Source organism: Podarcis raffonei, chromosome 1 (genome assembly GCF_027172205.1).
Source record: "Podarcis raffonei isolate rPodRaf1 chromosome 1, rPodRaf1.pri, whole genome shotgun sequence".
NCBI classification, from domain to species: domain Eukaryota; kingdom Metazoa; phylum Chordata; class Lepidosauria; order Squamata; family Lacertidae; genus Podarcis; species Podarcis raffonei.
The window spans coordinates 110,404,418-110,419,339 of NC_070602.1; the positions used below are offsets into that span (position 1 = coordinate 110,404,418).

The 14,922-nt window shown below is 42.9% G+C and overlaps 1 protein-coding gene across 6 annotated transcripts in view; it reads right to left on the reverse strand.

Annotated features, from left to right (window-relative positions):
* Positions 1-14,922, reverse strand: part of ABCB11 (ATP binding cassette subfamily B member 11) — an 81,086-nt gene that overhangs the window by 21,741 nt on the left and 44,423 nt on the right. For all 6 annotated transcript variants that reach the window (XM_053408980.1, XM_053408970.1, XM_053409011.1 and 3 more), the window contains exons 6-17: positions 14,482-14,723; positions 12,729-12,816; positions 11,462-11,595; positions 9,877-10,048; positions 8,776-8,900; positions 7,497-7,671; positions 6,645-6,758; positions 5,329-5,439; positions 5,094-5,219; positions 3,480-3,683; positions 2,103-2,273; positions 488-689 (exon numbers count right to left, since the gene is read on the reverse strand). In XM_053408980.1, the coding sequence (XP_053264955.1) occupies positions 488-689; positions 2,103-2,273; positions 3,480-3,683; positions 5,094-5,219; positions 5,329-5,439; positions 6,645-6,758; positions 7,497-7,671; positions 8,776-8,900; positions 9,877-10,048; positions 11,462-11,595; positions 12,729-12,816; positions 14,482-14,723 (1,864 nt within the window). The remainder of the gene's footprint in view (positions 1-487; positions 690-2,102; positions 2,274-3,479; positions 3,684-5,093; positions 5,220-5,328; positions 5,440-6,644; positions 6,759-7,496; positions 7,672-8,775; positions 8,901-9,876; positions 10,049-11,461; positions 11,596-12,728; positions 12,817-14,481; positions 14,724-14,922) is intronic.

The following is a 14,922-nucleotide window of genomic DNA, read 5'->3' on the forward strand; positions in this document are numbered from 1 at the left end:
TATCAGCTCTGCATGCTTCAACAACTCTTTCAGAAATCTGAAGCATTCTTAAAAATGGACTGCAGCACAGCAAGAAGGCTTGTTCAGTTTGTGTCAGCAAAGAATGCTGGTTGAGGGGTCATCAAAGTGTGACACTAGTAAAGCAGAATATTTGGTTTGTCTTGCTCCCAGGGACCATAGCTCAGTAGCAGAGCACAGGCTGTGAATGCATTAGAATTTGAACTCCAGATTTGAACTCCAGCATCTCCAGTTAAGAGGATGACAGGTAGCCATAATGGGAAAGAGAGAGAGGTGCATCAGTGATCCAGAGATAGATGCACAAATGATCTAACCCTGGAATAAGGCACAGCTTGTTTTGCACCTATGTGTAGGACTGATTTTTCATGGGACCATAGGGAAATAGTTGTGTTAGTAAAGAAAATGAAGTTAATTCACTGAGTTAGTAAACTTTGACCTCGTTTTCAGAAACGCAGAATAAGGTACTTGCTTTGCACCGACGTGTCAGTGAGTGCCTTGTCCCCTTGGCTTTGCAAAGTTACCAGTGTGAAATAAACCCCTTTCCGTTCCATCAGCTCCTCGTGTTTCCCCCTTTCTACTGCTCTTCCATGCTCAAAGCCGATTATGACATCAGCAGTTCTGATTGAGGACAAGCGGTGAGCAATGGAGATGGCTGTGCGCCCAACGCGAGCCTAAAGCAATGGGAGGAAAATATCGGTGAAGCAAACAGATGAGTAAAACAGGTAGGCTTTGGTCTCTTTGCTTTTGTGTGTGTGGTCGGTCATGGAGCATGGAATGAAGCCTAACTGGTGTAAGGACATGCAAAGAGCTCTACTGGATCAGACTAATGGCCCATCAAGGCCACTCACAGTTGCAAACCAGGTGCCTATGAGATGCTTGCAAGAGGGACATGAATGCAGTGGTCCTCTCACCACCAGTGGCAACTGGTACACAGAAATCTGTACGTTCTGTGTGTGCCTGTCAAGCTGTCTTACGCCAGCACCGATATTTATATTCATTTCCAAGCAAATGTTTGAAGAGCAGCATGCCTACCTCCCATCTCCAGCATTGCCTGCTATTTACTGAACAATTTCCCCCGCTTTTTTAACCCACCCTTTGTGCTTGTGCACTTCCTGGCTGTGCAATTCTGGTATTGGAACACTCATCTACTCCCATATAAATGCGTACAAAAGCTTGAAAGCTTAAAAGCTGTGGGTTTCATTTAACTAAGACATACTCAGAGCAGACCCACTGAGATCAAAGGACTTCAGTCAGTCGTGACCATGGATTTCAATGGGTCCATTCAGAACAGGAAACACTACCACTTCCATGTCATTCCCCAACATGACTCTTCCCAACAGCTCTTTGAGAGCTGTGTTGGGAAAGTCTTTGGGGTAAACTCTTCCCCACCACAGGTCAAGCTTCTGATCTGGCACTGCTCCCTCCCCACGTTTCCACTGCTAACAAGCCTAACAATTATGGAAACTGCATGCACGTTTGTTGGTTAATGGGTGGGTGTGAGGTTCTACGCTGTAGAACCTCGCATCCACTCTCCTGATTTTCTTATGGAAACATGCAGCAAGTTCCAGAGCGCACATAGCGGGGGCCCGGCCTTGCTCCTAAAGGCTTCGCCATTCATTTCAAGAACACCCAGAGAACACCAATTTTGCATTGGAGCAAATGCAAAGCTCTGAATAGCACTGTTGTCGTTGTTGTTGCTAACTGGATTTTAGCGTGCCCTTCCTCTTTCTCTTCCTCACTCTGATCTCATCCTCACAAGAGAGATTGTGACTGCCTGAATGTGGGGGTTGAATATCGGATTCTCACTCCTACTCTGGCACGATAATCATTATGTCACATTAGGTCTCCTAACCACACCTCACCATAATTTTGTATCTTGTAAACTTATTATAAAAAGAAAGTTGTGGAGGGGAGAAGAGACTAATCTCTACCATTAAGGAGATTATACTTAAGAGGGTGTGTGTGTTTTTAAAAGTTTCCTACCCCCACCCCCATGATATTGAATTATTATTATTATTATTATTATTATTATTATTATTATTATTATTCCCTGCCCATCTGCCCACTCATTAAATATGCCAAACCTTATGAAGGGCCTCTTGCACTGTAGCTTCGCTTTTGTTGTCCAGTGCTGATGTAGCCATGTCCAGTAGCAGGATTTTGGGGTTTCGAACCAAAGCACGAGCAATAGCAATCCGCTGCTTCTGGCCTCCACTCATCTGACCACCACCTTCTCCAACTAGGGTGTCAAATTTCTAAAACGGTGGGATGGGAATATGAAACCAGTGACAAAGGTCTTTACCTCGATCCTATTCAATGGTGAGAGCTGCACCCATCCTCTGTCTGTGCTCCCAGTGCCGGTGTGAGCTCATGTATCTCTCTAGTCTAGCAGGAAACCCCCATGTGCTCCCGAAGCAGGTATCATTCACACAATTCTTTGTTAAGGAAATAAAACAAGCTTATATTCCTCTCTGCATGAAACAGAACCATGAAAAGAAGTCTGATCCACCTAACCGGGTGCTATCTATCTTTCTTGAGTGTCCTGGGTCTCAGACAATAAATTTCAGCTGGCTTTCTAGCTAAGGCCTTTTTGGTGGAGCTTACACAATCAAAGCATGTGCTCTGCCATGGAGATATGGCTAGGTCCCCTCGAAATTGTCAAAATAAGTTTGAGAATGACATGTGTTGTACACCCTGACCCACCCAAAAAATATCAAGGCACCTGAAGAAGCAAGTCTCTTATATGTATCTTTGAAGAGAAGAACACCTGGCCATAATGGCCAACTAGGTACCTATGGAAGCCCACAACCTGCATGCAACAGCACTCCTCCATCCCCCAACTTGTGTTCCCCAGCAACTTTGACAGTGAAGGTAGAACACAGCCATTGAAAGTCCTTATCCTCCTTCTACTAGCAGTCAACTTACTGAGAACAACCATGTGCATTTAAACATCACTTTATGGCCTCTTCATTACCCAGGAAAAGGAAAAGGAAATACCAATAATGGTCTTAATCCAACAGGGGATTGTCTGCTGAGAAGCAATTTACCCAAGAAACTCCTAGTAGGTGCATGAGTGACTCAGGCACACACCTTGGAATTCCAGCCAATAAACACTGGCATCACCAAAAAAAATCTACTTTCTCTCTCCTTTGAAGGAAGGAACCACAAGTAAACTTCAGAAGATAGTGGCCACTGTAGAAGACGGCAAGTGTCCATATTGTCTTGAACACTGCGGATAGACCTACACAGTAATGGTCCACCACCAGCCATGTATAAGAACCCACCAAGGTGTGATAAACGTTCTGTTCTCAATGCCTGCCCGAGGCTGCAAAAACAGACAAACACTTCTGGAAGACCACAATGTGTGGCTGGTGAGGTGTGCATGACTTTGTAGGTCACAAGCTAGATAGGCATGCAGTCACATCAGGATTTTGAATATTGTAAACTGAAGCTTGCCTTACCCCAGGCAGATCCATGATAAAGTCGTAGGCATTGGCTTGTTTGGTTGCTCTGATGATGTCTTCCATAGTGGCATCTTCCCGACCATAGCGAATGTTCTCTGCAATGGTGGTAGCAAACAGGACTGGTTCCTGCTCAACTATGCCAATCAAGGAACGCAGCCACTGAATATTAAGCGAGCGAATATCATGTCCATCTAGAGTAATCTACACAACAACAACAAGTTGTTTGCAGGATAAATAGTCATAATACATTTGTTCAGTCACTCGGTATTTGATATTGGAATAGACTCTACACTAGGAATAGATGAATCTGTCAATTTTGGTTTCTCCCAGTTTTCATATTTCCACACTACTACGTGATTTTTTTTTAACAAAAAAAGTTCCCACGAAAGTTCTTTAGCATGAATATTGCTTAATGCACACATTTCTAAGATGCAATTTCCCTAATACAATGCAGTTTTATATGCCTTTAAGCACTTTGTACCCTACTCTATGAGGGTGGCAGGTGGCGCTGTAGCCAAACCACTGAGCCTCTTGGGCTTGCCAATTGGAAGGTCGGCAGTTCGAATCCACACAACAGAGTGAGCTCCCACTGCTCTGTCCCAGCTCCTGCCAACCTACCAGTTTGAAAGTATGCCAGTGCAAGTAGATAAATAGGTTCTGCTGTGGCGGGAAGGTAAGTGGTGTTTCCATGTGCTCTGGCTTCTATCACAGTGTTCCGTTGCACCAGAAGCGGCTTAGTCATGCTGGCTACATGACCCGGAAAGCTGTCTGTGGACAAACGCCAGCTCCCTCGGCCTAAAAGCGAGATGAGCACCGCAACCCCATAGTTGCCTTTGACTGGACTTAACCATACAGGGGTCCTTTACCTTTTTATCTTACCCTACCCTATGTACATGCTACTTTGTTGGAGAACTGCACTGCAAAATTCAGAAAACTGTGAATTTCGAAGGCTGGCTGGATTTCACTTCATATATTGATTCAGAAAGTGCAAATTAAGTATGTTCACCTTTAAATGCAAACTGAATCTAATTTCTCCCTTTACCCTGCTCTATACCACGGGTCATCAACCTTTTCAGCCATGGGTGGGCCATGTGGTGGGCCAGACTATCTATCTATCTATATCTATCTATCTATCTATCTATCTATCTATCTATCTATCTATCTATCATCTATCTATCTATCATCTATCATCTATCTATCTATATATATTGGGGGGGATGAACAAATTCCTATGCCCCACAAATAACCCAGAGATGCATTTTAAATAAAAGCACATATTCTACTCATGTAAAAACACCAGGCAGGCCCCATAAATAACCCAGAGATGCATTTTAAATAAAAGCACACATTCTACTCATGTAAAAAACACACTGATTCCTGGACCGTCCACGGGCCAGGTTGAGAAAGCGATTGGGCTTCATCCTGCCCACGGGACTTAGGTTGCCTACCTCTGCTCTATACCCACAGTGGGAATGAATCATGTCCCAGGATTCTTTAAATGAAAATGGAAGTTATGTAGTCGTTTTACAGGATTTTTAATTAAAAAGGGTGGGGGAGGGATGAAAATGAAAGTGACCACTTTCTTACAAAGAAGTTAGGTAAAGCTCTCACCATGCCTTCACTAGGGTCATAAAATCGCTGGATGAGCTGTATTGTGGTGCTCTTTCCAGCTCCACTGGGTCCAACAAAAGCTGTTGTTTCCCCTGCCTTGATAACCATGTTGAGTTTTTCTAAAATCTGGAAATAAAAATGAAAAAGATCACATGTTTAAAAAGTGTTTTCCCTGATGTTCAAAGCAGTACCTGGAAGCAGCTATAATGGTTAACCAGAAAAGTGAAGCTCTTACCTTTACGTCAGGCCTGGATGGGTAGTAGAAAGTCACATTATGGAATTCAATTTCACCACGGACTTTATCCAGCTTGTAGCCATCTTCTGACATACAGTCAATAACAGGTTTCTGGGGCAGAGTTAATCGGTTATATTACTTCCCTTGTAGAAAAGCTGCTTTCTCTCTCTTTTTTGCACTGGGTAGAATCCAAACATAAGGAAGACCCTTGTAAGAGGGTCTTAAGGAGTTGCTCCAGCTCCTGGCCAGAGCCTGGAGTTGGCTGGGGATGGCACCACCCATTTCAGATTCCCAATGGGATGCCTGGCACTTGGGTAGCCCCCACACTGCCTCCCTAGATGCTGGTCAACTCCCATGGCACTCCCCAACAGGCGAACTGGGATGGTGAATTGGACTTCAGATGAGAAGTCTAAGGATGTTAACAGATCCTGGCCCTATGCCATGCCAACTCTGCTCATTTTGCTGCAGTCTGTAAAGTTTTGGCGTGTTTTCATCCACCCCCAAGTTCTGGGCTGTTCACCTTTTACCTGGTCTTTGAGTCAAGGGGCATAATGTGCCTGCTATGCAAAGAGACCACATGCCCAGACCATGCATGGGAAATCACTTTGGCTTTCCTGGGAGTCAATCCCATTGAACTCAGGCTTGCATCTGAGTAGCCATGCACAGGATTGCACTGCTAAAGATATTCTTCAAAAAGTGCAAGGCATTATACACATTTTCCTACAACCCACTCGTGCTGTTCTCTAATCACGCGCATCAAAGCTGTTAAGTAAGCATTATTTTCTGCTATGCGAGGGCTAAAAGCAGAAGAGCACAGCTGGCTGCTACGGACGTAATTTATTTGCACCCAATGGGATTACAAAGGGTTAGATTTGCTGGCTATTCCATTCTCTCCATTCCCTGAAGCTTTGGTAACACTATATGTATTAATGCCCTTATCTGAGCCTTTGGCTTCACTTCATTCCTTATAAATCAAGGGAGACCATAGCGGCTTAATTCCCAAAACCACTTTGCGGAGCTGAGTGTCTTGGCGATCAGGCCGCTTATAGAGTTGACTCCTAATAGATAAATATTGGAGCTTGCTGATACTTTGAATATTCATAAGCAATCATTTAGAACTGCCACTTGGACGAATGTGCTGTTTGTCAAATGCACAGGCATGGTGCTGGTTTGCTTTAATCTGCAATCAATTTTTCCCTTAATCACCATAATATTTCTCATCTGTGCTGTTGGCAGAAGCCCTTAAGCTGATGCAAGGCTCATTTATTTCACCCTCCAACACAGGCTAGTGGTGCTGAACCAGTTGAGCTACTCACTTTATCTATCGTCTCAAAGATATTTGTTGCAGCTCCTCGGCCAGTGGCGAAGGCTTCCAGGCAAGGAGAAGCTTGGCCAAGACTTAAGGCAGCTACCAGAACTCCAAAAAAAACCTGAAAAGAAAGAAAAGGGGGTGGGGAAAAACAATTATGTTTTCTGGGTGGTTTTAAAAATTGCATTGGAGCAGAAATTAAATTATAATTAGACGGAATCATTCTGGAAGGCAGAAAAATGTTTTCACCCTGTGTGATATATTAAGGAGGGTACAAAAATGATATTTATAGATCCGAAGGCAGGGATGCAATTTAAAATGGCATTATTGTTTTCTTTTCTCAACTAAGGGAAACATTTCAAATTTTCAGATGAGTAGAGGGAGGTTCCAAGGAAGGTTTAAAGGATGCCCTGAAATATATCTTATTGTGAATTTGTTATCTAAGCGGCAATCCTTGAGTAGTCAAAATGACACCATTTGTGCATAGGAGGAAGGTCTCAGCCAGCTGAAGGGGGAGAGGAGGAAATGACCCCAAGGGGCACCCCCACACACACATACAAATACCATCCCAGTGAATATGCTTGGTAAGTGTAGAACGCTGACTGGCTGTAGGGAGGTGTGACAGAAAAATGTGTGGGATGGTGGCAAAAGAAGAGGAGAATTCTGCACAAAGGCTAGCTGGAACCCTGAACAGAATACCTCCTACTAGGTACGCTGCAGCTTTACACTACAGGTCCCACCTGTTAAGGTTACACTGAAAAGTTTACAAAGCACCCACTTTGTTTTTCAAAGCAATGAGGTGGCTGGAAGTGCAAGTGCTTTGAGGGGGGGGAACGGGGGAAACCACTGAAAGCCTTACCTGTATAAGTGTGCCAGGTGAGTACTCCTCATCTTCAAGAACAAGTTTTGAGCCGTACCAAAATGCTAGCGCATAACTCAGGAAAATGATGCACCAGATGTAACCGGTGAAAAATCCCATTATTATTCCCTTTCTAATTCCCCAGTTTTGGGCAAACACTAGGTTTCTGTCATATCTGCGGAAAGAACAAAAGGAAAATTTAAGAAGTGCATTTGAGAAAAATAAAACACAGCAAAGGGGCTAAGTAAGTGCCATGTTTGGGGTTGAAGGAAACTGTTGCAAAAGAGGAATGCTTGCATGCTGCAGGTGTAATGCCTGTAGCTCAGTGGCAGAGAGCACACTTTGCATGTGCAAGGTGCTCAGCTCAGTCCCCAACCTCTCCAGGTCAGACTGGGAGAGACTTGCACGTGAAACCCCAGAGATCTTCTGCCATTCAGTGTAGGCAATGCTGAACAATTTGGACCAATGGTCTGATTCAGAATAAGGGGTGGGTAGTGCAAGGGGAAGGAGTCTATCTTCTACTTTTTGGATGAGGGGTGCTGAACCCCTTCCCCTTCCTGCACCTTATTTCCTCCCCATATCATATTGAAATACAGGCATTCTCCCCACCTACGCATGATTGACTGGCGTGTCACTGCATATATGTGCAGTGCTGGGAAATAGATAGATAGATATGATACGTTCAACCCTGGAAATAGTGGTAGCGAGCTGGAGACTCCCTGTGGCTCGCAAGAAGACCCTTTGCAGAGCCCGAAGAGAACATCAGTGAGGGCGGAGGAAGCCCCAAAGAGACCCAAAGCACAGCGGGGCTTTGTTTAGGCTGCTCAGCTTCCCCACCTAACAGCTGATGTGCAGGGTAGCGCAGCAGCAGCAGCCACTTTTTCGCACGTCCTCCAGCTGGTCCCAGAGCTTCAACTCTAGTTGGAGATAGAGTTGTATGGAGAGAGAAAGAGAGAGAGAGAGAGAGAGTAGAGAGAGAGCTGTGGAGCAGGGGGATACAGAGGTTTAGAGGCTTTTTAGAGGATGCTCCCCACTTTCGCAATTTTCGCTTATGTGTGCAGGGGCCTGGAACATAACCCCCATGTAAGTGGGGGGGGGGGCGCCTGTACTAGAAAGTTTGGGGGAAAGTGTACTGTATGGGATGATAGACAGGGTGGATCTAAGCTACAGCAAAGGAGAGGATTCATCTTCCTGCACATATTATGCTCTTAAAAATCATAGGCTTTGTTGCTTTCAAATTTCTTCAGGTCTGTGAGTCAGTCATGATATACGAACCAACCTTGCAACTTCTTTTCTTTCCCCTCCAAAAGCAGCCACTGTTCTGATGGATGAGAGCACTTCATCGGCCACAGCGCCAGCTTTTGCATAAGCTTTTAATTCTCGACCTGTCAGCTTTGCCACAGCCTAAACCAATCAGTAAGAAGATTCATTTAGGCAGTGAAGGTTTTTCTCCTTTGGATTGTACAAGCTCCTTGCTGTCACACTGGGTTATCTACATTTACAAAGGACACATTTATGTAGCAAATTCATTCTTCTTTTTCTTTTTCGCTCACTTCACCTACCCATAGTCATGTGCTAAATAGTTTATGTGATAGATCAGGTTGGCTTATCTAGTGCATTATATAGGTGCATTTTAGGCAACATCACCATATTCCACTGTGCTCTAGAATCAGCTATATAAAATATTGATGTTGCATATGCCACCATACAACCGTTATGCAGCACACCTAATATTTCTATTACAAAGATTTTGTCAGCTTTCCAGCTTCACAGAGGATTTCTCTGTGAACGTTTAGACAAGGTTGACAGGGAGTTTGTTAAATGCCTGCCTTCCACAGAGTCAGCTTTCAGAGGGCTGGACGTGCTTGCTTGTGCAGCAAAACCAAGGAAGAGTCTTATGGCACAACAAAAATTACCTAATGAAGCATTCCCCAACTGGATGCCCCCCAGATGTTGCTGGAATACAACTCCAAACAACCCTGGCAATGCTGGTTTGGGACTGATGGGAGATATAGTAATATCTGTAGTCCAATAACTCCAGCTGTAATCCAGCAACATCTGCAGAACACCAGGTTTGAGAAAGGTTGATCTAAGGTATTGTGGCTTCCATTACTGCATGAACATCCCTCTGAAGTCAATGGCAAAAATCCAGTTGGGTTTACTGAGGCTCTCAGTTTGGTTATAGGAAAGACAGACAGCACTACTGAACAACAGTGAAAAATAGATATTGGACAGATTTTAAAAAACCCTTAGTAGGTGGTTTGACAGAGTTCTGTGGAGTAGTAGTTGTTTTTAAACAGCCAGTGACTTTAAAATCTTGCCATAGTTCTCCATGACTACAAAGCTGCCATAATTAGATACGAATGGCATTGTTCCTTACCAGGCCAATCATGGCAGCTCCAACCCCAAGTAGTGGACTGACTGAGATAATAACCAAGGTCAGCTTCCAGCCTCTGACAAATCCTAACATGAATCCACAAATAAAGGTGGTGAACCGCTGGATAAAGACTGCTACTTGATCAGCAATAGCATCATTTATTTTATTTACGTCACTGTGGAGAACAAAAAAAGTTGAAGCAGCAGTTGCATATGACCCTCATTGCAATCCCAAATATTCATTCAATTTGTTTCTACATTGGAGAAATGTTGATGAGAGCCATTTATCTCATTTGCTTCTATCTCTTCGTTCCTTTGTTCAGACATTTGGGAACTGAGGTCTGAAGTAAACAAGCCTTTCCTTTTAGATTCCAGGCAGGCTGTAGGTTCTTGGGTTTCTGGGACAGGTATTTGGCTTACGAACCACCCCACTCTTGGACTCTACTTGCCAACAAACCTGTGCTTGTGTTTCTCCTCCTCACCCCAGTTCTCCTTGTAAGCTTGGAGACTGGCTGTGCTATGTGTCAGCCATGGAAAAGGAGAGTGAATGAGCATTGGCAGGGTCACTTAGCAACAAAAGCAGAACACCAGCATCACCAGCTTGTGAAAAAATGGCAGGCCAGTTGATGGTGCAAACAGGGCTGCCTTCCAGATGTTTTGGACTACGACTGCACTGGCTGAGGATGATGCAGTCCAAGGCATGTCGAAGGTACCAGGTTAGGGAAGGCCTTAGATGTTTTTGCTAGAAAAATGTCTACATGACACACCTGCCTTGATTTCTGTGTGTTTCCACCCTCTCCCTGTGAGGCTCATGGCTGCTTCTTCCCACTTGCTTCTACATCTCTGCTTAAGTGGCTATGGTGGCCTTTTCGACATCTCAACACACATGCAAAGTAATGGTTTCCTAATGGTAGGAAGTTTCAAGCAGAGATAATAGTTTCATCTTCTACCCTTTTAATACCTGTTGTTTTCAGCAGCTGCTAAAGATGGACAAATCCATCAGTTTTGGTTTTTTTAGTTTCTCATTTTTTCTGGTCTTTGCAGCACTTTCTCATCAGTTTGTGATTATTATTTTTAATGTCCTTACAGAAATGCATCAATGTTTCCTTATTATTATTTCATTAAATTTATGTACCTCAAAGTGGTTTCAGTGTGAACATGCATTTTTGTATGTAATTTTGTCTAATGCACACATTTTTTTGCAAGCAGCATTCCCTTATGTAATGCATTTTGTGTATGTGATTTTCACTAATATGTGCATTTTTAATGTACACTTTCCCCCAATATATGCATTTTTCTACACATTTTTAATTGAAGAACTGCATCACAAGTGTGAATTTGGAAAGCCAGCTCTGTTTTCAACTAGTTTATTGTTCTAAGAAGTGCAGATTCAAGCCAATTTTCTCTCACATTGCTAGCAAAATCCAGTGGAATATTAGCTCTGCTTTGGAGTCAGACCCCAGTCTGGTACAAGTAATACTGTAGATATTATTCTTCACTCACATAACCTTGCACAGACTACTCATTAGAATGCAGCGTCTTAAAAACATGCTGACCTCATTCACCAATGGATGTCTGAGATTACTCACTCAGAAATACGTGTACTGAGTTCCCCCACTGATGTACAATCAAACCAGCCTATATCCATCCTCATTATTTTCCTGAAATAGGCTTTTCTGATTTTCTGTGTCTGTCGAGCAGCTGAGATTACCCATAAGCTGATCTGTAGGGGGTAGGGAAGAATGAGAGATAAGGAAGCGTCACAGTTAAAAGGGGGAGGGGTGATCATCTAGCAACTACGAAACCACGATGCAAATATTGACAGCACAGCCAGCTAAATGGAAAAAATATATTCTAATTTTGGGTTTATTTGGCATTGATTATTTCTGTTATAAAAACCCTGCACATGCTTTATAAGTTGATTCAGGCATCTACAGATATATGCTACAATGGCTGGCAGGAGCCATTAACACAGTTACATTAGTGGGAATTGCCTGGCTTTAACCAGGAACAGAATATATACCGTACTTTTCTGGGTATAAGTTTTATTCTTTAAAAATTATGCTAAAAAGTAGGGATCGTCTTATACATGGATAGTGCATAGGGTGGACATTTGATTGGTTGCTGCCACGGCTGTCAGCGGCTATTGGGCGTGTTATTGGTTGCTGCATCAATGGCTGGCGTTGAGTGGCTGAAGCTGTGGTAATTTGGCGGGTGATTGGCAGCTTCTGCCAGCGAGGGGACATTTGAGAGGCAGATTTTTGGACGCATGCGAGTGAGCGATTTTCGGCAATCCCCCCCAACAACCCTGCGTAATCCCCCCCCCAAAGCTCAACAACTGCCTCCAGAGATCCTTGCCTACCATTATTGATCTTGACATTGAGGAGCTAACTATAAAAAAACCAAACCACTTCTGTTAACTCTTATGATTAAACGGCAAATAAACACTTGGTCCCTTTGTGTGCATTATACATGACATGGAGCACGGGAAGAAATCTCAGGCTTACAAACCTACTCCAGTATGTTGACAACAGAGGCCTACTAAACACATGGACATGTATATAACTGGATCTGGATCATCACCATGAGACAGCAGCATAAAAATTGCCTCACAATGCCCATCGTTGAAGGATTCCAGTCAACAGATGTCCACAGGAAGTTGGGAGGGATAAATGGGAACACAAGGCAGGGCCTTCTGGGTGGTTGCACCCCAAATTGGAAATGCCCTGTGACTGTGTCCCAACTGTGGAGAAAGGAGTTTAGCTGCCTTTTTGTTGTTTTTCAGGTGAGTGCCACCAACATTAAACCATTTTCTATTGTGGAAAATAATATGAGGAAGTAAATAATAATACTGACCTGGAAGTATGCCAGCACAAGCACTGCACAGCCTATTCCCCCATAGTAACTTGCAAAATAACTCATTTCCATTTCAATGTCCAGCAACCTGATAGATAAAGAAAGAATTAAAGAAGATATATGACCTTGGTAAATCAGTCCATCTTGAATCGATGTGCCTGCAGGCAAATTTAATATCAGAAATAATGTAACTTCATTAGCAGCTAGATGAACTTATTTCCATTGTTCTTTTCCCTCAGTTAATATTTGGGTATGAATTCAGAGAGGGCAGAGTAAGGGATTGTAGTGAAAACAAAAAAACTACTTTCCAAAATAATATATACTGTAAGTAGCAGACAATCTGACAAAATAGGTACACCATATTCTCCATTAATATTAATAATAACAATAATATATCATTTATATGCCACCCATCTGAATGGATTCCCTCAGCCACTCTGGGTGGCTTCCAACAAATTATAAAACCTCAGTAAAACCTCAAACATTAAAAGCATTTAATGCTAACTGGTTGATGTGTAATTCAACAAGGGCAAAACAAAGAAGGAATATTAGTTATTGTTCAACATTTGCATAAACTGATCCAGTTTCAAACTATTTCCTTGTGAAAGGCTAATGATGCAATCTATGCACATGTACCTGGAAGCAAGTCCCATTCCATATAGTGGGACTTACTTCTGTGTAAACATGCGTAAGAGTTCTGAATTTGAACCACTGCCAAAAAATGGTGCTTAGGTGGAACAAGTGAATCAACCTTAAGTTTACATCAATTATCTTTGGCCCTGAAATCCAAGTACTCAACCATTATTGACTTGTGGGTTGCAGCTGCAACTTTTGAAGCCAAAGGACATTTACCTTTGTGTGATTTCCTGTTGAAATTGTGCACAATAGTTCTAAATGCCAAAAGTAAAGATATATATTTCTTTTCTTTTTTTACTTCTACAGAACCAGGGCAGTACAAAGCAAATCTTAGAAAAATGACTGATGAATTTCTATTTTTACGTGTTCTAGTAAGAGCCAGCAGTTGGCAAAGCTGGCTAGACTCAATGGTAGGGCAAGTATAAATTAAAATGAGCAATTATCAGCCAGGCAATGAACAAAGTAGCAACACCTCCAACTCTGGAGAGGAGATGACATTAGTCCAACTGAGATAGGACATGGTATGGGAATATTATTTAAGACATGGAGTTTGCAAAACTACAGAGCCAATGCCCAGTGGTGTAATCACATGTACAGTGGTACCTCGGGTTAAGTACTTAATTCGTTCCGGAGGTCTGTTCTTAACCTGAAACTGTTCTTAACCTGAAGCACCACTTTAGCTAATGGGGCCTCCCGCTGCTGCTGCGCCGCCGGAGCACGATTTCTGTTCTCATCCTGAAGCAAAGTTCTTAACCTGAAGCACTATTTCTGGGTTAGCGGAGTCTGTAACCTGAAGCGTATGTAACCCAAGGTACCACTGTATATGAAGGCAGGCTGGTAAACTGACCTGGAGTATCATTGGTTTGTCTTCTGTGCAAGAATGCAGAAGATTTCAGACAATGTCATTTAATAACAGAGGAGATAAAATGCTTTGCTCATTTGTAAGGTCTATAAATATCGAAATATTGAGATATTACTGTAAGGTTATGTCCGGCCTCTACCCATAGTCGACCTGATGAAACTAATGAACCCAAGTTAGTCATGTTCTTTAACTTCAGTGGGGCTACTCTGAGTAGTATTAGCACCGGACACAATGCAAAATGTCTTGTTCACTTACCCACAACTCACTGGTGTATTATTGTTGTTTTGGTGATAGGAACTGTTGATCCACACTATAGTGTTATTCACACATCCTTTATTCGGGTCACTAAGCTCTTGCTTCTCAATATCATATTGAATAAATGTGTCTGTCATTACCCCAAAGACAATCAACATGGCTGGCTGGGCAGCTCCATGAAGAGCAGCGCAGATGCCACCGAAAACCATCATCAGTTTCTCAGATGAAGAAGCAAATCTAAACTTTAAGTGGGGGGAAACAGACAAAGAGCATTCACAAAAAAATTATGCACCGCTCCTTTGTATATTAATGTTCCAACTGTATTTCTTACTAACACTGGCTGAAACCCAAGGCTGCTGCTTCACTGGCAGAATGGCTTTGAGCCAACAGAGGCGGCCACTAAAATAAATGGTAGTTGTTTTCTGATCCCACCTTCCTGCT